The following is a 26,310-nucleotide window of genomic DNA, read 5'->3' as shown; positions in this document are numbered from 1 at the left end:
TTTTTTTTTTTTAAGTAATCTTTATACCAAACATGGGGCTCAAACCCACAACCTCAAGATCAAGAGTCCCGTGCTCCACCAATTAAGCCAGTCAGATGCCCCAAAGACTGGGTATTTCTAAATAATACATCATCTTACTATCACAAATTAAAATTTTTAAGTATTTTTATTGATATGGAAAGAGATTCATGATATAAAACTAAATGAAGAAAGCATGTTACAAGATGATCTGTTTAACTCCACTGTTGAAAATGTTGATTCTGGGGGTGCTTGGGTGACTCAGTGGGTTGAGCGATCAACTCTTGGTTGTGGTTCAGGTATAATTTCAAGATCTTGGGGATCAAGCCTTGCATCAGGCTCCATGCTCAGTGGGGAGTCTGCTTGTGGATTCTCTCTTCCTTTCTATCCCTGCCCCAATCATGTGCACATACACGTGCATGCTCTAAAATAATCTCTTAAAAAACGTTGATTCTGATGTTAATATTGTTGTTGACTCTAATATGTTCAGTTAGATTCAGTATGAAACTTCACATTGAACTAATGTGTCCAGCTAGTATTTGTACTGGTAGAACAGCGAAAATATAAATTATTTTGTTAGGCATATTTTCAGGTCAAGGTTATTTCCATTATCCCAAAACACTTAAATTTTAATGTACTACACACAACTGGGATAGGGAAGAATATAAAAAACTGTTCAAATGAGAGACTAATTTTCATAAAAGTCACAATCCTTTCAATTTATTAAGTGCCAGGTGAATTAAACACTGCTTCTTTCTAAATCTATAGGTCAGAAATCTGATCCATTGCTACAAACATTTCAAGAAGCTACTCTTACCTCACGGTTCCTTCAGATACATTCGGCACTGAAAGGGTTACATCTAGTGAAATCTGACACTGGCTTCTTAAGATGGACATCATCCTTAAGGCTTCCACTTCACTCCTGGGAGCATTTACTGAGGCACAGCCTAAATAAGTTAGTTTGCTGAAAACTACACTGTCCTCATCAGCGGCTGGTGTGAAAGGACTTGACCCTTCAGAATCTGAAGAAATGGTAATGGAGGGTTACTTTCATTTCAGTATTTTGTTGACATGAATACCAAGTAAAAACCTACAAGTTACATTTAGGTTCTACAATTAAATACCAATGAGATAATATGCTATTGCCCCACAAAAAATGCCCGTTAAAGCCTGAAATTTCACATTAAAATTGTCACCAACACCACAATATTTAGAGATTGCTTTACTGTCAATCCCAAATCTAAAATGTGACCTGAGGTTAGAAATGATTTACATTTCTGCCTCTTCTAATTTGTTTTGACTTTATAATTTACATTAAGGTCAAAAATACATTCAGTATTTTATCACTCTGAAAAATCCTATCTGTTTTCTTTCTGATCTGCATTGCTTTATTTCTCTCATTCACCATCTTAGCCACTTTATGTTCTCCCAATACCCCTTCCTCTTTCCCGATAAAGCTCTACAGTTTTAACACTCTACTTTCCCAATGAGCCTTTATAATTCCTCTATTCCTCCTCTATGGTGCCTTTTGGCTCCCTTTTACAACCTGGCAACTACTCCCAAAGAGCTATCTATACAAGCCTGGAGCAAATATCTCTTCCTCAAACATTATTCCTCCACATCTCCAACACTGTATTCAAATTCCTTCTTTCTTGGAAAAATCCTGAAACATTCTGAAATGAGACTTCTTCAATGTCATTAAACTGCTGTTATCTTTCTTTGATATAAATGACATACATTTAAAGGGAAATCAAAATGGTACGTATATCTACCCTTCTCACATTCCCCTAAATCTAGAATCTGAAGTTTCTAGAAAACACAGATAATGGTTTTTATTTGCTCTGAATCAAACCTAATACAGTGTGGGCACTCACATATTAAAAACAATAACCTTCAGTTAAGCAAGCAATGCAGCAGTCCTAACCTCCTTGTCCAGGTTTCACTGGCAAGCTCATCTCTGGTTTTTGGAGCCCTACTAATGGCACAGGGTTAATGGTGGATGAAGCTGAGAGCTGGTTAGAAAGAGGTCCATCTCCTTCACCATCCAGTTGTGACCTTTCCACAAGTTCTTTGTCCGCTGGCTGGTCGTCCATTGGAGGATCCATTAGCACATCTGCTAGCTCTTTTTGCAGCTGCTGTTCACTTCCATTCCCTATAATCTAAGGGTCACAAATACATGTAATCAGCAAAGTGAGGAAGAGAGGCCGGTACTAATTCAAATGGATGCGTATGCTAGAGAAAATAACGTTTCTTTTGACACAAAGATATCTGCTGAATGTTTTTTAAAAAACAGAATAAATCAAGATCAGCAATAAATAAGAGTTGTAGCTGCTCTAAATCATACAGTTTTTCATGAAAAAGTATATAGTGAATTTGAGACTAGTGCCCAGAAATGTATGTGACAATGTCAGTGTTATTGAAAGTTTTCTACAGTGTCCTCAATTAACAATTAAAATATCTGGAATTTTACATGTCTGGTGAGAAATAATCTGTTAAGAAGAATATCTTTAGGGATCCCTGGGTGGCGCAGAGGTTTAGCGCCTGCCTTTGGCCCAGGGCGCGATCCTGGAGACCCGGGATCGAATCCCACGTCGGGCTCCCGGTGCATGGAGCCTGCTTCTCTCTCTGCCTGTGTCTCTGCCTCTCTCTCTCTCACTGTGTGCCTATCATAAATAAAGAAAGAAAGAAAGAAAGAAAGAAAGAAAGAAAGAAAGAAAGAAAGAAAGAAAGAAAGAAAGAAAGAAAGAAAGAAAGAAAGAAAGAAAGAAAGAAAGAAAGAAAGAAAGAATGAAAGAATGAATATCTTTAGGGGCTTCTCTAATCTTTAGGAAAAAAGGAAAATGTGTTTGCTTGCAAACGTTATCATAGAAACAGATTTATTAGGTAATAAATTTTCACATGGATTTCATCATTCCTACTCTAAGTCAGTCTCTTGTAATTCTAAGGGAGATTCCTTTGATATGAACAGTTTCTGAAAGTTCTGGGCACCTGAATAAAGCTGGTATGTATAAAATGTCCTGAGGAGCAGAAGCACTCCATTTCAGTATGTCAAGTATTTTTCTAGAGTCATATGGTTTATTATTAATTGTCAACAAGGAAGTAAACAAGGGCAAATCAAGTGGAGACTGCTTAATGCTAAGGAAAACCACAAGTGACAAAACCCAGTATTATCACTAAAATGCTTATTCAAGAAGCACTAAAAAAATTCACAAAAGAATTTAGGAAAAGTCCTGATCAAGAAAGGGGGCTGACTGAGGCAGCTTTCTGAAGCCTAAAATCTGACAGAAAGTGAAAATGGGTGGGACTACGAGATTGTTAAAGAGAATGAGGTCTTCCTGGTCAAAGAAACATATAAGTTAGAAGCAAAATTCCAATAATAACAGATATACCTCTGGACTACCAAAGAACCCAGTTCAAACATTTTTTATGGCTCTCTGTCAAGTTCCTTTGGTTGTAAATTATATTTGAGAAACAGTCTTAAGTCTTTTTTTGCTGACATTTTCCCAAACAAATCTAACATGTCAACTACTCTTACCTGGGAAAGTAGAGCGAAACAGGTGTACAGCCTCGTGACTTCAGTGACAATGTCTATTTCCCTGAACTTTCATTTTATGTTTACAGTTACCATTAGTGGAACTACCAAGTGGGTCAAGTAATTTCAATTCTCTATTATGCCTGATCCTACACATCCACAAATGTAATCAAATTTCTTTTTTCCAGAAGTTCTACTTTCACAAGTTTTTTTTTTAATTTTTTTTTTTTTATTTATTTATGATAGTCACACAGAGAGAGAGAGAGAGAGGCAGAGACACAGGCAGAGAGAGAAGCAGGCTCCATGCACTGGGAGCCCGACGTGGGATTCGATCCCGGGTCTCCAGGATCGCGCCCTGGGCCAAAGGCAGGCGCCAAACCGCTGTGCCACCCAGGGATCCCCTTTCACAAGTTTTTTAAAGCCATCTGAAAAATAAACCACAGCTTGGTTCCAATTAACCTCTCATTCTTTCAGAACTGGAGAGCAATTACTGCATCACCTGCAGTAAACAAAAGATAGTCTAACTGAACCTAAACTGTTTTCCAAGAGGAAAGAGAAAGAACGTGAGTAGGATAGGTACAGCTTTCTGAACACAGATGGAGAAAAGGTATTAGATTCCACATTTATGTAATTAGCAATAACTGGAGAGACTAACAGTAAAAGAGCAAACAATCAAAGAGAAAACATTTTATTTTACATGTTACAAAATACTGATTTGATCTTTAATATCAGCCCTGAGCTGAAGGCAGCGCTAAAATGCTGAGCCACCCGGGCTGCCCAACATTCTTAAGAGATAACGCAATCATCTCTAAAATAAATCAAGATACTGCAATGTTAGTAAAAGGGTAGATATACAGATCAATGGAACAAAACAGAATCCAGAAACAGATTGACACATATACAGCCTACTGGTTTCAATAAAGTTGGCAAGATAATTTAACGGTGAAAGGGAATAAAACAGGGCTGGAACAATTAACTTGACATTCATACCTATGCAAAAACATGAATCTCAGCCAATACTTCACTCACATACAAAAATTAACACAACATGGATCACAGGTCTAAACGTAAATCATAAAGCTATAAAACTAACAAAAGAAAACAAGGGAGAAAATCTATGAAAATCCTGGGACACAAAATTTCTTTTGACATAAAAACTAGTATAAAAGAAAATAAAAATGATAGGCATGCCTGGGTAGCACAGTTAGTTAAGCATATGACTCCTGGTTCTGGGTTAAGTCATGATCTCAGGATCATGAGACTGAACCCCTGCTTCGGGCTTTGCATTCAGCGAGAAGTCTGCTTGAGACTCTCTCTTCCTCTCCCTTGGCCCCCAAAACATCCACGCTCTCACTCTTTCTCTGAAATAAATATTTTTAAAAAATGATAAAATGTGCTTTAGCAAAACTAGGAACTTCTTCTCAAAAGACATCATTAAGAGAATGAAAACACAAGCCAGACTTGGAGAATATGTATCTGATGAGGGATTTATATCCGGAATATCCTATAACTCAATAAGGAAACAAGGAACCCAATTTTAAAAATGGGCATTTTGGGAAGCCCTGGGTGGCTCAGCGGTTTAGCACCTGCCTTTGGCCCAGGGCATGATCCTGGAGTCCTGGGATTAAGTCCCACATCAGGCTCCCTGCATGGAGCCTGCTTCTCCCTCTGCCTGTGTCTCTGCCTCTCTCTCTCTCTCTGTGTCTCTCATGAATAAGTAAATAAAATCTTTTATAAATAAATAAATAAATAAATATGGGCATTTAGACAAAGAAAGTATTAAGATAATAACTAATAAGCACATGAGAGAAACTCAATTAGCCATTAGAGAAATTGAAACCACCAGAGGATGCTTTCAGTACCTATAAAATTGGCTAAAATTAAAATCAAAACAATGCTAACAAGGACTGGCAAAGATGTGTAATAACTGAAAAACTCTCATATACTGCTGGCAGGAATGCAAAATGGCAAAGTCGCTGTAGCTGTTTTTTTTTGTAAATTTCATAGTTAAATACACACTTGCCATATGACTCAGTCCTAGGTATTTACCCAAGAAAAATTAAAACATATGTCTTGTTTGTGTTTATAGCCGTATTCATAATCACCAAAAACTGAATATAACTGTTAACTGCTTAGTGGATAAACAAACCACCAACTATCTGTACAATGGAATACTACTCAGCAATAAAAAGGAACGAATTATTAATACAATAACATGGATTATTCCAAGTAAAATATGCCACACAAAAGGCTACACCATTCTATAAAGTTCCAATTGTATGGCCTTATGGGAAAGGCAAACTACAGGGGCAGAAATCAGATCACTGGTTGCCAGGGGATGGGAAGGAGATTAAGAGAATTGACTAAAAAGAAACACAAAGTAACTTTTTGTAGTGACACAAATACTCTGCATCCTAATTGTGGTGATGGCAGTTATTATATAAGAGTTTGCATTCAGGGGTGTCCGGGTGGCTCAGTTGGTAAAAGTATGTAACTTCGGCTTGGGTCATGGTCTCAGGGTCCTGGGGTGGAGGCCCATGTGGGGCTCCCTGCTCAGTGGGGAGTCTGCTTCTCCCTCTCCCCCTCCTTCCACTCATGCACATACTCTCTCAAATAAATAACATCTTTAAAAAAAAAAAAAGGTTTGCATTCACTAAAGCTTATAGGACTGTACATCTAAAAGGGCTACATGTTACTGTATATAAATTTCATCTTAATAACCTTAAAATAGAAACGGGATATTGATCGGGGCAAAGGCTTTGCATATGTGGGAGCAGGATGAAAAATCTCTGCACCTTCCTCTAAATTTTGCTGTGAACCTAACGGCTCTAAAAAATATTAAAAAAAAAAAACCCATGGTTTCTACAAAAGATGCAATTTGATAACACACTGTTCATTTTTAATATCTGCACCACAAAAGGTATTCATCCAGGGGTCTGTTTTTGACAATAATCTCATTTTACACTCTCCTATGCCTACCTCATCTACTGCCAAGATACACAAACAATCCCTAATATATATCTACAAAGCCTTCCTCAACTGTCTACTGGAGAGAAATCTTCAGCCGGATACTCCAGACTTGGTGTATCAAACTTAACTCACTGTCTGATCCTCCTTGTATTCCAAAGCGAGACTTGAACTCAAGGCCAATAGTTGCATGCTGTACTGAATAAGCCAGCCAGGATCCTTCACTCCTCTCATTCCCACATTACTCATAAATCCTACTGATCCTTGCTCAATTGTGCATTTTTTTCCTTCCTCTCTCTGCATAGGTAATACCACAGGATGGTGTATTTCATTTTACATTAGCCTACTAGAAAGACATGCATTTCCCTGCCTTCTTTTCCCTGTGACTTCTCTTTCACACGCCAACTTTAAGTTACAATTGGGAATCTTAGTTCTGATCAAGCACTGCTTTACTTTTAAACCCTCTCATGTTTCCTCAATTCCCTTTTAAGATAAAGCCCAAATTTGTAACTATACGAGTTTTTCACAACTCTGTCCAATTTATGTTTCCATCTCTTACCAGTCACATCAAACTACTCAACTTCCCCAGGACATATCATCAACTTCCAAGCATCTAGACTTTGTATAGACTTGTCCCTTCCCTAGAAAGTAATCCTCTCCTTCTCCTTTCTGTTAAGACCAAGCTTAAATTCTGTTACCTCCTCTAGGAGATCTTAACCCTGCTGTATGTGATTTAATTACTCCTTCCTCAGGGAGTGCTACCGTCATATGGGCATAGATGTTTTAGAGAACCAGACCTTGAACCAGACTGGGCATTATTAAATGGCAGAGATTGCTTAAGTTTTCTTTATATTATTCCCAAAGGTCTAGATACATTTTCTGCACAATATACCTGCAATACATGTTTATTGATTTGAATTTTATAAATGCAAAGAATATAAGTTAAAGTAGTATTTTGATATTGGATGTTCTACAGACGGGTTTAGTTATAAAAAATGAAATCTGAATGCTTTATTTTAGCTTTGTTTACTTAACACAAAAACATATCATTTCCTATTTTTCTGAAAAGTCCTTAAAGATTTAACATTTACAATAAAAATACTGGGCAAGACCAATTAGAATGCTGCAAAACAATTTTATTTTGTAGTCCAACAAAAAGACTTCTAACTTAATTTAGCAGAAATATAAAAATAAAAAAAGCAAAGCAGATATGTACGGATAATACAACAAGGATCATATTTAGATTTGTGTTCATCTCCATGTAAACTAGACTAAGAGAAGAAAGGGAAAGTACTTGAAGAAACAGTCCTGAAATGACAGAAAAAAACAATAAAGTACCAATTTAGCAGCTATTGTAAACATGGACATACATATTTGCAATGACAGAAACTGCATGGTGAATGACTTATTCATAACTTTGCTTATAAAGCAGGGTGGTAGTCAAAATTGGGGTCAAGAGCTGGCTTGTGGCACAACTCCAGGGGGTACCACTCACATGCCGACCATGTGAACAGCAACCCCCTAGGGTTAGCTGTACAAAGTGAAGGTGTACTCAGTAGTAGTCCCTCCACTATAACACAGTGGAGTTTGGGGCACAGCTCTGACACTAACTCTGCTGGTTCTGGGTAAATTAACCTCTGAAAGTCACAGCTGCCTCATCTCTAAAATGAAGGTGTTGGGGCACCTGGGTGGCTCAGTGGTTGAGCATCTGCCTTAGGCTCCGGGCATGATCCTGGGGTACTGGGTTCGAGTCCCGCATCAGGCTCCCTATGAGGAACCTGCTTCTCCCTCTGCCTGTGTCTCTGCCTCTCTCTCTGTGTCTCTCTCATGAATAAATAAAATCTTTAAAAAATAAAATAAAATAAAATAAAATAAAATAAAATAAAATAAAATAAAATAAAATAAAATAAAGGTGTTAATATCTCCCAGGACTGTCAGGTCATGAGGATTCAATGATATAACAACAATGATTATTGGACATTTATTGTTTATAATTCAGGCACTGTATGATTTTATAGGAATTATCTCATTTCCCACATCACAGTACCTGCCAATTAATTAAGCATCCAATTAGTATCTCCCTACCCACCCCATTTTCAGCTATCTCTTTTTTTAAAAAGAAGATTTTAAGTAATTTCTACACCCAACCCCTACAATGTGGGGGCTTGATCTTACAACCTTGAGGTCAAGTCACATGCTACACCAACTGAGCCAGCCACTTTTAACTATTTCTAAATAAATTCTGATCCACCTGCTGGGGTTGAGGTTTGAAAAAGCAAATAACTTAAAAAAAAAAAAAAAAAGTAGTTGTTCCACTTTCCATTTCCAGGGAAAACTAAGAATACATCTACTATTTATGTGAAAGACCCATTACTGGAATAATATCTGTCTTTTCTAAATATATTAAATAAAAGTAATAACTTCTATGGTAGAACTGGCTACAGGTCTATTTCCTTGAGACCAAAACTGCATTTATAGAAACAAGGGACAAAATGTTTCAAAGGCAACAGCCAGGAGTCATTTCCTGATGTTAAAATTCCATTCCTAACTTTATAGCGCCTGTTTCCTGTCACTGCAACAATACCAACTAGGCCCCACTTGATTTGACAGTTATCCAAAGCTACTTTAGGTGGTTTAGGATCTTTTTCCAGTAGATTTTGTCTTCAAGAAAGCACGCTTAGGAAATGATAGTGTGTGCTTGAAAAATCCATAGATAATCAGAAAATTATAGATAAATTCCTGATGATTTACAGTTCCTACTATTTGTGTCAGACCGTAATGAAAATAAAAATGACAGTGGTTCAGAGTAATTTTACAGCTTCAATGTAAAAGCTAAGGCATTTCGAAACATATATATATATATATAGCTCAGTTTTAATATAAACATGTATAAATACATACAAATATAAATCTACATAAAGCTGAGTTTTATTTTATTTTATTTTATTTTTTTAAAATATTTTATTTATTTATTTAGGATAGTCACAGAGAGAGAGAGAGAGAGAGGCAGAGACACAGGCAGAGGGAGAAGCAGGCTCCATGCACCGGGAGCCTGACGTGGGATTCGATCCCGGGTCTCCAGGATCGCGCCCTGGGCCAAAGGCAGGCGCCAAACCGCTGCGCCACCCAGGGATCCCTAAAGCTGAGTTTTAACAGAAAGCAAGGCACAAAATAACCAGAAGTCCCATTTGGATCCTGTATCCAAATGTATCGTTACTAACCTCAAATCCACTCATATACTTGTTCTGTGATCTTTGATAAATCACTAAATTACTTTGTGCCTCATTTATAAACTGCAGATGTTCTGACTATCTCTTTATCTTACTGGATGAAGGAAGGACCAGAGAAACAAATTACAATTAGGAATTATTAATACTAATTTTAAAAGAAGAAGGAACAGTACCTTGTGAATTCATCCTAAAAAGTCAACTGAAGACAGAGTCAAACTATAACTGTATTGTACAATAACAGAATTATGACTGGGTTTTACTTACTTTTTTATTGCCTGAATCTTCTGTATCAAGCACACATTATTTTTATAATAACAGAAAACAAAAAATATTTGGGAGAAAAAGAAAAGCAAGCACATTCAATTCTACTGTATGGAGTGCTCCTAACTCTAGACCCTGTTCGATCCTCTTGATCTTTCTACACATTACAGACTGACTTCTTTGAGTAATTCTTAATCATTCTTTATGGTTTTGCTAAATTGTTACCTACTCTTTGCTTTTCTAGGCAACAATCAGGTTCTCATATAATTCTGTTCATATCTATATCCCAGCACTTGATTAATTTATCATGATGACATGGTTACTTGTTTGTCTCACCACCACCACCTTGATTCCCTTACTTAAACTATGTGTTCATGGTTCAGTTACTTTGTTTGCTAAATAAAAGATCTGCATTTGAGGACAAGATCATCTGTTACTAAAAACAAGTAATATTGGAAACTGAGTTAGAAGTTTAGTTTAAGCAATTCTGAGGAGTGACTTCTATACCAGCTATTTTAATACAGTTTGGTAACTTCCTTCCAACTAAAATAATGTCCACTGAATTTTTCAAGAAGAAAAAGATTAAAAACTTTAAAAAAATTCTGTAACTGAACTTTCCACCAAAGAAGTACTGGGTCATCAATGTACTTCCAACCAGTATCTATAGAGTATCTTTGTTTAAGAGCAAAGAGTGTAAGATTCCTACACCAGAGGAGTCAGGTAGAGAAAACACATGTTCTGAATTTATGAAAAGTTCTCTGATTTTGTTGTTGTCAAAATTTTTATGAAGAAAAATACCTGTGTTTTTTATAACACCATCACCCTTTCTTTAAAGGGCTTAACCAGAGCATTATCTTCTCCAAGAAGGCTTCTCAGATACCTCCCCCAAGTTGAGATAGGTTTTCACCCTCTCAGTTCTATAGCACCCTTTATTAATCTCTTCTATAAGCATTTATCTAACTACTAATGTTGAAAATTAAATATAGCCACAATATCTCTACAGCTCCTCCTCTGAGAGGTATAGTCTTTTTCCCTAAACCCATGACTCTGGACTGGCCCCGTGACTTGCTTTGACCAATAAAATGTGGCAGCAGTGGTATCACATAATTTCTAAGCCTTAACCCTAAAAGATGCGTTATGGCTTCCACATCTGCCCTCAGACCACTATGCTGCTGTAAAGAAGTCTAAGATGAAAGACCACATGAAAAGATTCAGCCGTCCTAATGAAGCCTAGCCACCAATCAATGTACCAGATCAATGAAGTCACATGAACCAAAACAAGACCAGCGCAACTACCCACTCAATGCCTAAGATCATGAGAAATAATAAATTGTTTTAAGCCACTCACTTCTGAGGTAGTTTGTTACAAAGCAAAGATCAATACAAACCACTGCAACAAGGATTTCAACAACTATCACCTACTCTAAGCTATAAGCATCTTAAAGACAAGAACCATCTCTATTCATTCAGCCTCTTAAGAGCTTCTCTTTGTGATATTCGGCAGTTTCACTGATTGGGACTCACACTCTGTTCCTTGAAGCTGAGGATTTATGCCTTATTACTTCCAGAAAATATTTAGCTCTTATCTCAATGAATTCTTATCCCATTCTAGTCTATCTTCTGAGTAACTTCTGTAGATTCATTTTGCAAGTATTATTTGACTTTCTGTTCAGCCATTTCTAATCTATTACTTAACACATCAGTTGCACCTTTAACTTCACCAGCTCTCATTTTCACTAAGCTTGCTTGATCTTTAAATTTTTTTGATAATTTTGTTCATGTCTAATATTTTCAAATTTTCTTTAAATCTTTAATCATTTAAATCATTTATCTTAAAGTTACAGCTAATAATTCAAATGCTGCAGTGTTTGGGCAGATCTGATCCTGCTGGGGTTTGCCTACTCTTTGCTCTTTGTAAATTTTGGATCGTCTGATATTCAGTATCAGGGTAATCTGGGAATACCATGCAGGCTGGGTGGCAAGTATGTCCCTCCAGAGTTGTTCTGCAATTGATTCTGTCAGGTGCCCTACACCTGGAATATTCAGGTAGTATAAATTCAAACCCTAAATACCTGAAGGCAAGCCTATGGGTAAAAATTCTCAACAAGATTCCCCTCCAAACCTGTGTCCAAGACAAGACGACTGAGGCTAAATTTCCTTCTTCCTGTGGACTGTAAGCAAGTTCTTTTTCCAAGTCTATCCTTCCAGTGAGGATGTGGTGCTATCTAAGGAATTATAATAGCCAGAACTCTACGTAAAAGCCAACACTGGAGCTATACTGGAGGAATTTGCTGTTCTTTAGGACCAGTGGTCTTGGGTTTTGAAAGCTACATTGGGTAAGAGATAAGGCTTTGGGTTTTACAGAGAGGGGTATTGGAAATCAGATTTCCTTAGATACCATGATACTGATAGGGTGGGCAAATTAGATATGGGATTTGAGGCAAAGAAAGAGATAAATATTAATGATTCCTAGGTTTTGGCCTGAACTGTTAAGTAGGTGGTAGTAGGTAGAAAACCCCTCTCCTAATCTAGTCAAAGACTTTGCTCTTCTCTGGTACTAGTAATGCCCCCTCTTTTCTGAGTAATTCCTATCAGTGCATAAAATCCCTCACAGGAATTTTATTCCTCTTTAGCTACCATGCCGTTTGTCTGTTCCTCCTTTTTAGCAAAAATCCTTAAAACTTTAGTTGTTACACTATCACTTTTCCTCACCTACTATTTACTACCCAACCCACATGAATGCTAAATCTCATTTATCTCTTGAAAACAAAAAAACAAAACAAACCACCAAACCATGCTTAAGAATCACCCAGGCCTCCATTCTATCATTTTTCAGTCACCATCTAAAGCAACCTCTCAGCAAAATCTAACACACCTGGTTATTCCCACTCTCTTGAAACACTTTCTTCATCTCTCATCCAAGGCATTCCAATCTCCTAGTTTTCTTTGTATCTCACTAGTTATATCTTCTCAGTCTTCTCTGCTGGTTTCTCTTCATCTCCATCTCTCAATGTTGAAGTACTCCAAGAATCAGCTCTTCACTCAACTCTTCAGTTTCTACGCTCACTCTGTGGGTGATCTCAACTAATCTCATAGCTTTAAAAACCATCTACACTGTTGATGCCAGCCAGTTGCTCCGGAGGATCAATCTCACACAATCAACTACTTGACATCAAGAAATGGACATGTAATAGTCATCTCAAATTTAGTATGTTCAACTTCTAATCCCTCTAACACATTTCAGTAAATGGCACTACCACCTACCTAACAGCTCAGGCCAAAAACCTAGGAATCATTATTTATCTCTTTCTTTGCCTCAAATCCCATATCTAATTTGCCTACCCTATCAGTTCTACCTTGAAAATATATCCTGAATCAGAGCACATTCGCCTTCTAGTCTAAGCCAACATTATCTCTCCCTTTAATGACTAAAACAGCCTTCTATCTGCTCTTCTTACTAACTATCTGGTCTCTTTATTGTCCATTCTCCATGAAGTAGGCCAGAAATAATTCATACACAACTCACGCAAAGTGTACACTCTATGATTGGGTATATTCACTGATACATGCAACTAACACCAAGTCAACTTAAAATATTTTCATTACCTCAAAACAAAACAAAACAAAAAACAAAAAACAAACCCAAACACTACAATATCCTGTTAGTTATCAACTCTCCTTTCTCTCTAGTAACTTCAGACCTAAAGCAACAACTCATCAATCCTCTGGCTCTAAAGATTTGACTATTCTAGATGTTTCATATTAATGGAACCATATAATTTGTGGACTTTTGTGACTTCCTTGTTATTTAACATGTCTTCAAGGTTCATCTATGTTGTGGCATGTATCAGTACTTCATTCCTTTTTATGACCAAATAATAATATCCCATTGTATACTACATTTATCCATTTAGTAGTTGATAAACATTTAGGCTGTTTAGCTTTTATTCTGTGGGTTGTCTTTTTTCCTTTGTCACTTATACTTCTGGTGTGATGTCAAAGAATTCACTGCCAAATCGGAAGTCATGAAAATTTATCCCTGCTACTTCTAAGAGCTTTACACTTCCAGCTCTTACAATGAAGTTTCTAATTCATTCTAAGCCAATTTTTGTATATGGTGTGAGGTAAGGGTATACACCTTCATTCTTTCGAATGTGGCTATTCAGTTGTCCCAGGACAGTTTGTTGAAAAAAATAAAAATAAAAACACATTCCCAATTGAATGGGATTAGTAAACTTGTCTAAATCAACTGACCATAGAAACATGGTTCTAATTCTCAATTCTCAAATGTGTTCCAGTGATCTCTATGCCTATCTTTATGAGAATACCACAATCTTGATTACCACTGCTTTACAGTAAGTTTTGAAATTACGAAGTTTGGTCTTCCAACTCTCTTCTTCATTTTCAAGATTATTTTAGCCTATTCAGGGTCTCTTGCATCAAAAATGAATCTTACAATTGACATGCATGCAAACATCTACAAATAGGTTACTTAGGATTCTGATGAAGACTGCACTAAATGTGTAGATCAGTTGAGGAGTAATGCCATTTTAGCAATGTCTTCTGATGTATGAACACTGGATGACTTTCCACCTATTTAGATCTCTTTCACCATTTTGCAGACTTCATAGTATAAAATTTGCACTTTTGTTTTAAACACTATTTCATTTCTTCTTCGTTTTTAAGTAGGCCCCATGCTCAGTATGGAGCCCAACGCAGGGCTTGAATCCATGACCCGAAGATCAAAACAGGAGCTGAGATCAAGAGTTGGACACCTAGCCAACTGAGCCACCCAGGTACCCCTATTTCATTTTTTCATGCTATCATAAATTATTTTTTGTTATTTGAAGATTGTTCATTGTGAGTGTATAGAAACAAAATTGAAATTTTGGTAGATTGATCTTGTAACTGCTGAATTTATTAGCTTTAATTTTTTTTAAACATTTCTTAGAGTTTTCCCCATAATAAGATCATGTCAACTGCAAACATAGTATTTTTACTTCCTTCTTTCCAATCTGGTAAATCTGGTAACTTTTATATTTTTGCATGGCTAACTGCCATGGTTGTAACAATGTTGAACAGAGGCTGTTAAGTGCAGACATCCAGGTCTTGAGTCTGAACTTAGGGGGAAAGAATCTACTCTTTTCACCAGCAAGAATGATTTTTTTTAGCTGTTTTATATCATAGATGCTGTTAATCAGGTTGAAGTTCCATTCATAGTTGATTTGTTTTCTACATTTTCAAAAAAAGGTACGGAGTTTCATCATTTTTCTTGTGCCTACTGAAAATGGTCAGGTGGTTTTTAGTTCCACTGATATATTACATTCATAGAATTTCAATTGTTAAACCAAACTTATTTTTTATTTATTTTTTAAATTTATGATAGTCACAGAGAGAGAGAGGCAGAGACATAGGCAGAGGGAGAAGCAGGCTCCATGCACCAGGAGCCCAACGTGGGATTCGATCCCAGGTCTCCAGGATCACGCCCTGGGCCAAAGGCAGGCGCCAAACCACTGCGCCACCCAGGGATCCCTGTTAAACCAAACTTATGTTCTTGGGATAAATCCCACTTGATCGTGGTATGTAATCTACTGAATTATGTTGTTATTTTGTTGAAGATTTTCATGTCCACATGCAAGAGATCTGTAGTTTTCTTGTGATGTCTAATTTTGGCATTGGCAGCTTATTATCCTCAAATTAAGGAAGTATTCTCTTCTCTCCTTTTCTATTTTTTTGGAAAATTTGTAAGCAACTGGTATTCTGATGTAAGTATCTGGTAGAATTCAGGAACAAAGCCATCTAGACCTGAGCTTTCTTTATGGGTACTTAAAAAAAAAAATTTATTTATTCATGAGACACACACAGAGAACGGCAGAGGGAGAAGCAGGTTTCTTGCAGTGAGCATGATGGGGGGACTCAATCCCAGGAACCCGGGATCACAACCTGAGCCAAAGGCAGATACTCACTGAGCTACCCAGGTGTCCCTGTGGGTTTTTTAATTTATTTTTTATTACTAATTCAATCTCTTGTTATGGGTCTATTCACACTAAATCTCATTAGTATTTTTCTGAAAATGTATTCATTTCAATGAGCTAATTTTTGGGCACATTACTCTTCATAATAGCTCTTCATAATCGTTAATTTACTGTTAAGTTCACCAGTATTGTCCCTCCTTTCAATTCTAATTCTAGTAATCATTCTCTTTTCTTGGCCAATCTAACGTAGTGCCAATTTTGTTGATCTTTTCAAAGAACCAGGTTCTTGTTTTACTGATTTTTCCCTAATATTTTTCTACTCGGTTTCACGGATTTCTGCTCTAATCTTTTTTCCCCCCTTACTTTGGCTTATTTTACATTTAGTTTCCCCTTCTTTTTCTAATGTCTTAAGGTGAAAGATTAGGTTATTGAGATTTTCCTTCTTTCCTATATCATAGTGGAATATTTCTTATATACATTTAAGTTGCATCCCATATTGTCTGCATGATACATCCTTTTTTGTTGTTGTTGTTAAGATTTTATCCACTTATTCATGAGACAGAGAGAGGCAGAGACACAGGCAGAGGGAGAAGCAGGCTCCCTACAGAGCCTGATGTGGAACTTGATCCCAGGACCACAGGATCAGGACCTGAGCCAAGGCAAATGCTCAACCACTGAGCCACCCAGGTGCCCCTCCTTTCCCATCTTTTTATTTTAAATGTTTGTATCTAAACTTAATGTGTGTCTTCTGCTGAGAGCAAGCATACTGCTGGATCATATATATTTTTTAATCAACTGACAGTTTTCTTTTTATTATGTTGCTTAATCTATTCATTTTGTTATTGATATAGTTCAATTTAGGGATGTCATTTTGCTTTTTATTTTTATGCACTTATTTTATGTATTTTCCATTCGTTTTTTCATCATCCTTTATTCATTCCTTTACTGTTTTAGTGACTATTTTCTAATACAGCATTGACATTTCTTTAATGATACACACACAAATACATACACCTTAGTAGTTGCTGTAGAACTTGCCATGCATATTTATTTATTAGAATCAGTTTTATACTTAATCCTAGTAAGATACAAAAATTATTCCAATATAGCAGTATTCCCCTGTATTATATTGTATCTATAAATATTACAAATTAATGTTTTTGTAATTGTTACTTTACATAATTCTGTGAGAACAAACACATATTTATAGCTTTTGTTACATTAATTTATTAATTTTGGTTCTCATTTGCTCATGTAGTTTTGAATTACCATATTAAATCATTTACTAAGCTGTAATACAGCTCTGCTCCTGCCTTTTTCTATGATTAGCAAATAGAACATATTTCTATATATTAAAGATACAATCAACACATAGTGTATATATAATACAAAAGAGAAAGAAAAATGTATTCATACTGCCTTTATTATTACACAATTGCCCTTACTGGTGCTATGGATTAATATTATTGTTTGGGGTCACTTGCTTTTGGCCGGAAGAACTTTTATTATTTCTTGTAAGGTGGTTCTGATAGCAGAACTTTCAGACATTATTTCTGATAGCAATAAATTCTGCTATCAGAACCTCAGAACGTCTCAAAATGTCTTTATTTCATCTTCAATGTCAACTAATAGTTTTGCTAGGATTCTTGACTGACAGTTTTTTCTTTGAGCACTTTGAATATGTTATTTCACTGGCTTCTAGCTTCCACTCTTCCTGCTGAGAAGTTAGCTATAAATCTTACTGAGGTCCCCCTGTAGGAAATGAATCATTTTGTTTTTGTTACTTTCAAGATTTACCCTTTGTCTTTGGTTTTCAACATTTTACTAAAATACGCCTTTTTGTGGATCTGAGTTTATCTTGGAGTGTGGTGAGCTTCTTAGATGTGTATTGTTTTTCAATAAATGTGGGATTTTCAGACATTATTTCTTCAAATATTTTTTTCTGCTCACTTCTTTCCTCCCCTTCTGAAATACAAGTATGTTATCACACTTAATATAATCACATCTTTCTCTGAGGCTTTGTTCATTGCTTTTTCTTTCTGTTCTTTGGACAGTTTTACTGATCTTCAAGTTTATTAATTCCTTCTTTTAGGAGTATCTGGCTGGCTCGGTCAGTAGAGCATGTGATTCTTGATCTTAGGGTGGTGAATTCAAGCCCCACATTAGGTGTGGAGCCTATTTAATAAGAAAATTAAAATAATAAAAATACTTCTACAAAAACATATTTGTTATGGTATACTTATGATGTACATTATATGTCATCCTTGCACAAGAGCCATGCTAATCTCTGTATCATTCCAATTATAACATTTGTACTGCCAAAGCAAATGCATGTACATTTTTTAAAAATTTTTTTAATTTTTATTTATTTATGATAGTCACACACAGAGAGAGAGAGGCAGAGACATAGGCAGAGGGAGAAGCAGGCTCCATGCACCGGGAGCCTGATGTGGGATTCCATCCCGGGTCTCCAGGATCGCGCCCTGGGCCAAAGGCAGGCGCCAAACCGCTGCGCCACCCAGGGATCCCCGCATGTACATTCAAATGCACATCATTTAAATGTGCCCTTTGGTGAATTTTGACATATGTATGCACTATAATCAAGGCAGTGGACATATCCATAATGCCCAAAACAACTCATGTTCTTTTGTATTCCTAGTCTTCTTCCCATTCCATCATCATACCCCAAGGTAACCAGTGAACTGCTGTGACTATAGGTTTTGTATCTTCTAGAATTATATATAAACAATATGCAGTATGAGCTTGGGGTAGGGGGCATCTGTCTTCTTCCACTCAGCTTAATTATATCGCTATTTCTTCAGGATTGTGGTAAAAGTTCATTTTTAAAACACATTTTATTTGTTATGAAAAATATGTGGAGGGATCTTTCATTTTTTACATATTTTCCCAACTTTATTGAGACTTAGTAAAACACGGTGTAAGTTTAAGGCATACAACGTGATTTGATATGTGTATATATTGTGAAATGACGACCACAATAAGGTTAATACATCTATCAAACTCACATGATTACCATGTGTTTGTGGTGAGAACATTTAAGATATTAATTATATAATGTAGTATTGTTAACCATAGTCCCAATGCTGTACATTAGATCCCCAAAACCTAATACTTGCGTAATTGGAAATTTGTATTCTTTGACCGAGATCTCCTCATCTCTCCCACTGTCACCTCCTGCCTCTGGTAGCCACCATTTTACTCTTAGTTTGGCTTACAGTCCACATATGTATTGTGGAACATGAAGTACATTGTTTTTGGTTGTTTCAAAATATTTATTTTCCTTTTGTTTTCTACTTTGATCCATTGGTTGTTCAGGGGTATGTTGTTTAATTTCCAAGTATCTGTGATTTTCAAATTTTCTTCCTGTTATGAATTTCTAATTTCATACCACTATGGTTAGAAAAAAGACATTTGGCATAATTTCCATCTTTAATTTGCTAAGATTTGTTTTGTAACCTAATATATGATCCATCCTGGAGAATGTTCTGTGTGTGCTTGAGAAGAATAAGTATTATGTTTCTATTGTATAGAATGTTCTACACATGCTTGCTAAGTCCATTTGGTAAGGTTTAGTTCAAGTCAAATGTTTCCTTAATAATTTTATGTCTGAATGATCTAGCCATTGTTTAAAATGGAATACTAAAATTCCCTATCATTATTGTATTGTCTATTTCTCCCTCCTTCAGATTGGTTTCTTTTGCTTAATATATTCAGGTACTCTGATGCTCAATACATATGTATTTACAATTGTAATTACAATTTATATCTTCTTGATGAACTGACCCATTTTTCATTAGATTACACCCTTTGTCTCTTCTTACTATTTTTAACTAAAAGTCTATTTTGTCTAGTACAAATTTAGCTACCCCTGCTCACTTTTGGTTTCTGTTTGATGGGATAGCTTTTCCATCTCTTCACATTGAGTCTATATGTGTCCTTAAGGCTGAATATAGTGGCAGTCATATTTTTTTATCCATTCAGACTATGTTATTTGGAGAATGCAATTCATTTGCATTTAAAGTAATTACTGATAGGTAAGAACTTACAATGCTACGTTAATTGTTTTCTCATTTTATAGTTCCCTTGCTCCTTTCTTGCTATCTTTCTTCATGAAATGAAATTTTCCAAAATGGTATACTTTGATTCCCTTGTTTGTATCTTTCATGTTATCTATTGTAGGTTTTGCTTTGTGTTTACCACGAGGCTTACATAAAATATCTTACCAATAGAATAGTGTATTTTACGTTTGTAACAAACGTAAATCATATACAAACACACCACCCTCACCTCCAACATTTTAGGGTTTTGATGTAAAAATTTAACTCTTTATATTGTATATTAATTAAAGTTATAAATACCTTTGTGTTTTAACCTTTATACTAGGATTAATCAATACACCATCATATTACAGTATTAGAGTATTATGATTTTTGACTATATACTTACCTTCTTCAATGTGTTTTACATCTTCATGTTTTTCATTTCACTAGTTTGTATTCTTTCATTTCAGATTGAAGAACATCTCTCAGCAATTTTAGTAAGGTTTAGTGATGATTAACTCCCTTAGTTTGATTTGGGAGTATCTTTCTCCTTCATTTCTGAAGGACAATTTTGCTGAATAAAGTATTGTTTGGTTTTTTTTCTTTCAGCACTTTAAAAATATCATCCCACTCTCTTCTGGCCTACAAGGTTTCAGCTGAGAAATCTGCTAATAGACTTATGGGGATTCCCTTGTAATGTGTGACTTTTTTTTTCTTGCTGCCTTGAAAACTGTCTTTTATTTTAGACAGTTTTATTATAATGTCCTAGAAAGAACTGCTTTGGATTGAAATCTTAGGGAAACCTACAAGCTTTATATACTGGGATGTCCATATCTCTCTCCAAATTTGGGAAATCCTCATTCATTAGGTCTCTAAATAACCTTTTTACCCATTTCCCCCACTCTTCTTCCTCTGGGACACCAATAAATGCATAGATTATTTTTATAGTATACCATAGTTTATGTAGGTTTTCTTCACTCTTTTCCATTTTTTTGTTTCCAGACTAGGTAATGTTAAATAACCTGTCTTCTATACTTCATAATAATTTCTTCTGTTTGATCTAGTCTGCTGTTGATGATTTCCATTGCATTTGCTTTCCCTAAAGCAGTGATGACTGCTCGAGCATGTGGTTTCCCAATCTGACAGAATCCAGTTTTTATTTATGCATGCTCACTAGCCATCGGTAAAGGCTCATTCTGACCATTCTTGCCTGCAGGGGTATGCACAGGAAGCCAGTCACTGGGTGCGGGTGTGTCTGGGTGAGCTACACAAAGCTTAGAGGTACCCATAGGCCAGCTGGGATGATCAGTAGGGGAAATTATTTTATATATAATAGATATATTAAAAATATATATTTTAGAAAATATATTGTACCAATTCACAGTACTAGTCTGGGACTTGTCATTTTTTATGTTTGTTTGCTTATTTAGTAGTTAGATAGTTTACTTTTGTAAAGTCTATTCCCCTAATTCCCATAGTGTTAAGCATTCAACCTGCCTAGCCTACAGTCATCCTGAGATGAGAGCAATTTTGGCAAAGTGGCTGGTCTCTTTCTCTGACCACAGCTAGTTCTTAAACTCCACTAATTATGGCCAACAATAGCTCTACAGTTTTCAACAGTGCACTTGGGTATAAACTACTCCACAGAATAAACTAACCAAATTGATATTACTTTGAGAGTTTCAGAGGTCCATGTTTGAGATTTGTTCTGACACCAAGAGTCAGTCTCCTCCTAGTAAGCCTATACTTAAGTTTATATGTCTAATCAATCTACCAATGTCCTCTTAATTACGTTTCACCACAAGCTCTACTGTTTTTGAGAGTAACCTTAGGCTTGAACTTCTCTACACTCTGCTGTAAATAAAGTCCATTTCTCTGGGAAGAGATTAGGAGTTATTTTAGGAGCCCCTTCTCACCAAAGGGAAAATCTCTGTGCCATAGCTGTGAAGTTGGGAGGTGGGCAATAACAATACTTTCCTTTGAGTGACATCTCATCTTTAGAAACTGAGTACTTGGAGATCCCTGGATGGCTCAGCAGTTTGGCACCTGCCTTTGGCCCAGGGCGTGATCCTGGAGTCCCGGGATCGAGTCCCCATTGGGCTCCCTGCGTAGAGCCTGCTTCTCCCTCTGCCTGTGTCTCTGCCTCTCTCTCTCTCTCTCTCTCTCTCTCTCATGAATAAATAAAATCTTTAAAAAAAAAAAAAAAAGGAAAAGAAAAGAAAAGAAAACTGAGTACTTGGTGGTTGTAGGAGGTGATATAGTAGTTTCAGGCCTTCTTGGTTTGTCTGTAGTGGTATGAAACCCCTACTTTAGAGGCTGAGGCAAATGGACTCCATATTCTCAGAGCACTGTGTCCAAAGTAGAGCCTCTAACCCAAGAACAAAGGCTACACAAGAAAAGGGAGCCTCCATCTAAGTCATACTGGGTTAGCAAAATGTAGCTGGAGGCAGGATGAGAAATGCAATTGCCCTATTAGTCCCTGGAATATAGCCCTCCAACTAGGAGCTGGGGGAAAGAGAAATCCCATCTTCTTGCACTAACACGGAGTTACATCTAGCTCAGCTGGGATAGGTGAGGAAACCAAAGGGTCTTGGTTCAAATACAACAGATTCTTTACTAAATTTTAGTAAATTTCATTGAATAAATGTTTCCTCACTTGCTGTATAATCTTTAGAACATTTCCAAAGACTGTCAATGGTTGTTGTTTTTTTTTTAATTGTCCAATTTTGCTAAGGAGTAGGTTCACAGAGCTCCTTACTCTGCCATGCTGGAAATCTCTCATGAGCTTTTTAAAATGTAAATCAGATCATGTCCCTATTGAAAATTCTCCAAAAATTCCCTCCAATTTATAACAAAGTCCAAATTTCTCCTAAGCCCTACAAAGTTCTACATGATCCAGCCTGTGCCAATCACTAGATATCATTCTCCACCACTTTTTATTTACTTTATTCACTCTGCTCTAATCTCTGTCCTAACAAAGGTGGTCCTCCTCGGGGTCTATCTTCCATTCCCTTTAAAAAACTCTTTTCCTATATTTCTCCATGGCCTTCTTTCCCATTTCATTCAGGTCTCTGCTCAAATGTCACTTTAAGACTTTCTCTAAAATAGTACCTGCCCTTCATTCTTTATCCATGTATCCCACTTTGATTTTCTTCACAGCACCTAAATTTACTTAGTCATCTTCTTATGTACTTTAAGTCTGTTTCTCCCATTAGAATAACAACTCTAAAGGGCAGGGGGCTTTGTGATCTTATTCACCACTGTATCCTCAGTATTTAGTACTTGGCACACAGTCAATACTTAATAAATATTTGCTGAATGAATAAATATAAAGAAGAATCAAATATTTTTAAAGCTGTTTACATTTTAAATGGCATTAACAGATAATGTTTTTATTTACATCCATAAACAAAATGATTAACAGAGTATGGGGAAAAAATTACAGTTGTTTATTTGGCTTAGAAAATATAAACAAACAGAAGTGGCCAATATCCAAGTATTTAATATTCAGTTTCAATAATCCTAAAACTTATTTTTATAAATAGCACTGCTGATCTGCCCTTGCCTTTACACTACATATACCAGACCAAAAGAAATAATCACCGCAAAAAAAAAAGAAATAAAGAATCACCGCTAATTTAATGGGAAAATAATAACAATACTAAAATGATAGATATTTATATTATACTATGACCACTAGTTTTGACAACTTGGGTATTAGAAAATTCAGAAGCTAATCAAATTGAAAATCCTTAACCAGATATTAATTTGTCACAATTACTGATTGTAAATAAGTCTTTAGCATTAAAAAAAGTTAGGATATTATTTCCATTTTTTTCAGTTTCCCTTCCTATTATTGGCCAAGTTTTGCAATGACCTTAACAAGGCTAAGTAAAAGAATCTTAGGTTATGGAGTTTTACCTTGAGTCCTGTTTTCTCGTCATCACTTCCATTATTTGTAGATGGTGTCTCATCTCCTTGCCTGGAAACCAAGACAAAATCTTCACTATTAAGAGTAGATACTGAGTCTGAGGAGACACTGATTTTTCCAACAGAAGCCTTGTCATCCATGACTCAAGAATGAAGCTCAACTCATGAATGATTAAATATTTTTAAAATGCCTGAAAAACAAAAAACATAAAGATACTCATATAGAATGTCTGCCAGATATTTAGTTATGCTCTAATTCTTACAAAATACATATGAAAAAACTTTTAAAAATACTTTCAAAAGGGGATCCCTGGGTGGCGCAGCGGTTTGGCGCCTGCCTTTGGCCCAGGGCGCGATCCTGGAGACCCGGGATCGAGTCCCACATCAGGCTACCGGTGCATGGAGCCTGCTTCTCCCTCTGCCTGTGTCTCTGCGCCTCTCTCTCTCTCTGTGACTATCATAAATAAAAAAAAATAAAAAAAATAAAAAACTTTCAAAATATTTTCCTAAGTCTTTCACTACTCACAATTTAGGCTTTTTATTCCAGATAATAAAGGAATTTGACACCTTTCAGGGCCAAGACATTTCAGATTTAAAAAATAAAATAAAACATATTCCCTTGAGAATAACTGCCTACCTACAGTGATTTGTTTGGCATATGTTACAACTCTATTCTTGGACTCCAAAAACTAGGAAATACTAAACTTCTGTTTTCTACCCTTTAATTTGTAAAGCTGTACACATAAATGAAGTTGGAAGCACATAAAACAATAAGGTTTTTCTAATATTATTGATACTTAAATTTAAAATATTAACAAGATGTTTTAAGAAATTAAAATTTCATATTCACATTCAAAAGAAATAAATTTAAAAATTTTTTTTTAATTTTTAAAAATTAAAAAAAAATAAATAAATTCAAGGCAGAGCAAGCAGAAATTCTAGAGCTGGGAAATACCTTACATAGCAAGAAATCAGAAATCCATTAAAAACTCAATTTTCCCATCCCATGGTTTCTTAAAAGTTCAACTCAACATGAACATTACCAGTAAATTTCATACCAAACATTCCCAGCAAGAAGTAAAAAATACATCACTTATGAAAAGCCACTCAAATATTTATTGACTCCTGGAATAAAACTTAAACTCATCTACCATTGAAAAACCTGGTTTTGAATACTTTATGACAGTATTCCTATTTGGTTGCCAAAACAGTAACGGAACAAACAATACAACAAACTTGGAAAGCTTTACCCAATAAACAAAAGTAGCTCTAGCTCTATGCCTCAAAGAGGTAAAGGTGCTGGGAGTCTGTTTAATCTCTCCAATTAACAAGTCCTAGTTTATGCTTGGGGCTTTTAACTGAACATGTATTAATTAAGCATACACCATGTACCAAGCACTATTTTCCCTTCAAAGGCTCCTATCTAGATAAACACAATCCCTGGATAATACAGTTCAAAAGAAACTCAGAAATAATACTGTTGAACAGATACAAAAATGGAACCCCAAGAGAAGGTCATTTAGGCATAACTAAGGATGGAACACTTACTACTACTTGTTGCTTTCTATTTAAACTAATTCTCTTGCTTAAATGGCTATCACAGCTTTATATTTCATAGGACTAAATTAAAATGTATAGTGTGTCATTCAAAGACATTTCAAAATGTACTTTCTGAAAAAAAAATGTTAAGGTAGGTTTGCTTCATCCATTCAATGAATACTCACCATGTGTCTAGTGTATAAAGAATACATGGTAAACAAGAGAAATTAGATTCTTGCCCCAAAGGAGTATATACTGCAGCAGAGAACAAAGGCACATTGAACAGGTTAATAGATACTGATTTAGGGTAAAAGAAAACTATGGGAACATGTTGGGAGAGGGACTTAGATATGGAGAGTTAAATATTCACCTGAAACTAGAATATTGTATGTCAATTATACTTCAATAAAAAAAAGAGGAATACATCAGAAGGGAGAACATCCTCACTAAAAATACATACTTTAATATGCCCATGTATTTGCCCTCATTGGATCCTCTTCCTAAATTGGTTTCCTTGCTTTTGTACTTCATCAACTGTAACTCGTCATTCATGATCTAACTCTCCTTTTCCTTGCCCATCCTCATCCGAGAACCAAATAAACAGCTTGCCTTATTTCTGCTCCTATAGCATTTTACATTTTGTATAGTACCTATTATGATATATTGTAATTTGGCAGTGACTAATGGCAGTGACATAATATCCATCATATTTAACACTCTTAATTTAATCTTCACATTATTACAGATAAGGAAACTGAGACCTAGACAGATGGTCTAACTTGTTCAGAGTAATGGCT

General features: G+C 35.9%; 1 protein-coding gene and 1 non-coding gene across 12 annotated transcripts in view; both read right to left on the bottom strand.

Moving 5' to 3' along the window:
* RABGAP1 (RAB GTPase activating protein 1) overlaps positions 1-26,310 on the bottom strand; it is a 168,426-nt gene that overhangs the window by 120,582 nt on the left and 21,534 nt on the right. For all 11 annotated transcript variants that reach the window (XR_012008249.1, XR_012008250.1, XR_012008251.1 and 8 more), the window contains 3 exons: positions 23,966-24,165; positions 1,943-2,177; positions 836-1,040 (listed from right to left, as the gene is read on the bottom strand). Coding sequence is in view for 8 of the 11 variants with exons in the window: in XM_072777808.1 (XP_072633909.1) it covers positions 836-1,040; positions 1,943-2,177; positions 23,966-24,115 (590 nt within the window). In the remaining 3 variants the exon portion in view is untranslated. The remainder of the gene's footprint in view (positions 1-835; positions 1,041-1,942; positions 2,178-23,965; positions 24,166-26,310) is intronic.
* On the bottom strand, positions 18,210-18,314 carry LOC140607620 (U6 spliceosomal RNA). Its single transcript, XR_012009581.1, has one exon. It is a non-coding gene; the product is annotated as a U6 spliceosomal RNA (small nuclear RNA).

This window comes from Canis lupus, chromosome 16 (assembly GCF_048164855.1).
Source record: "Canis lupus baileyi chromosome 16, mCanLup2.hap1, whole genome shotgun sequence".
Classification (NCBI taxonomy): domain Eukaryota; kingdom Metazoa; phylum Chordata; class Mammalia; order Carnivora; family Canidae; genus Canis; species Canis lupus.
Note: the sequence above shows the minus strand (reverse complement) of the source record. Positions and strands in the feature narration are given on the sequence as shown.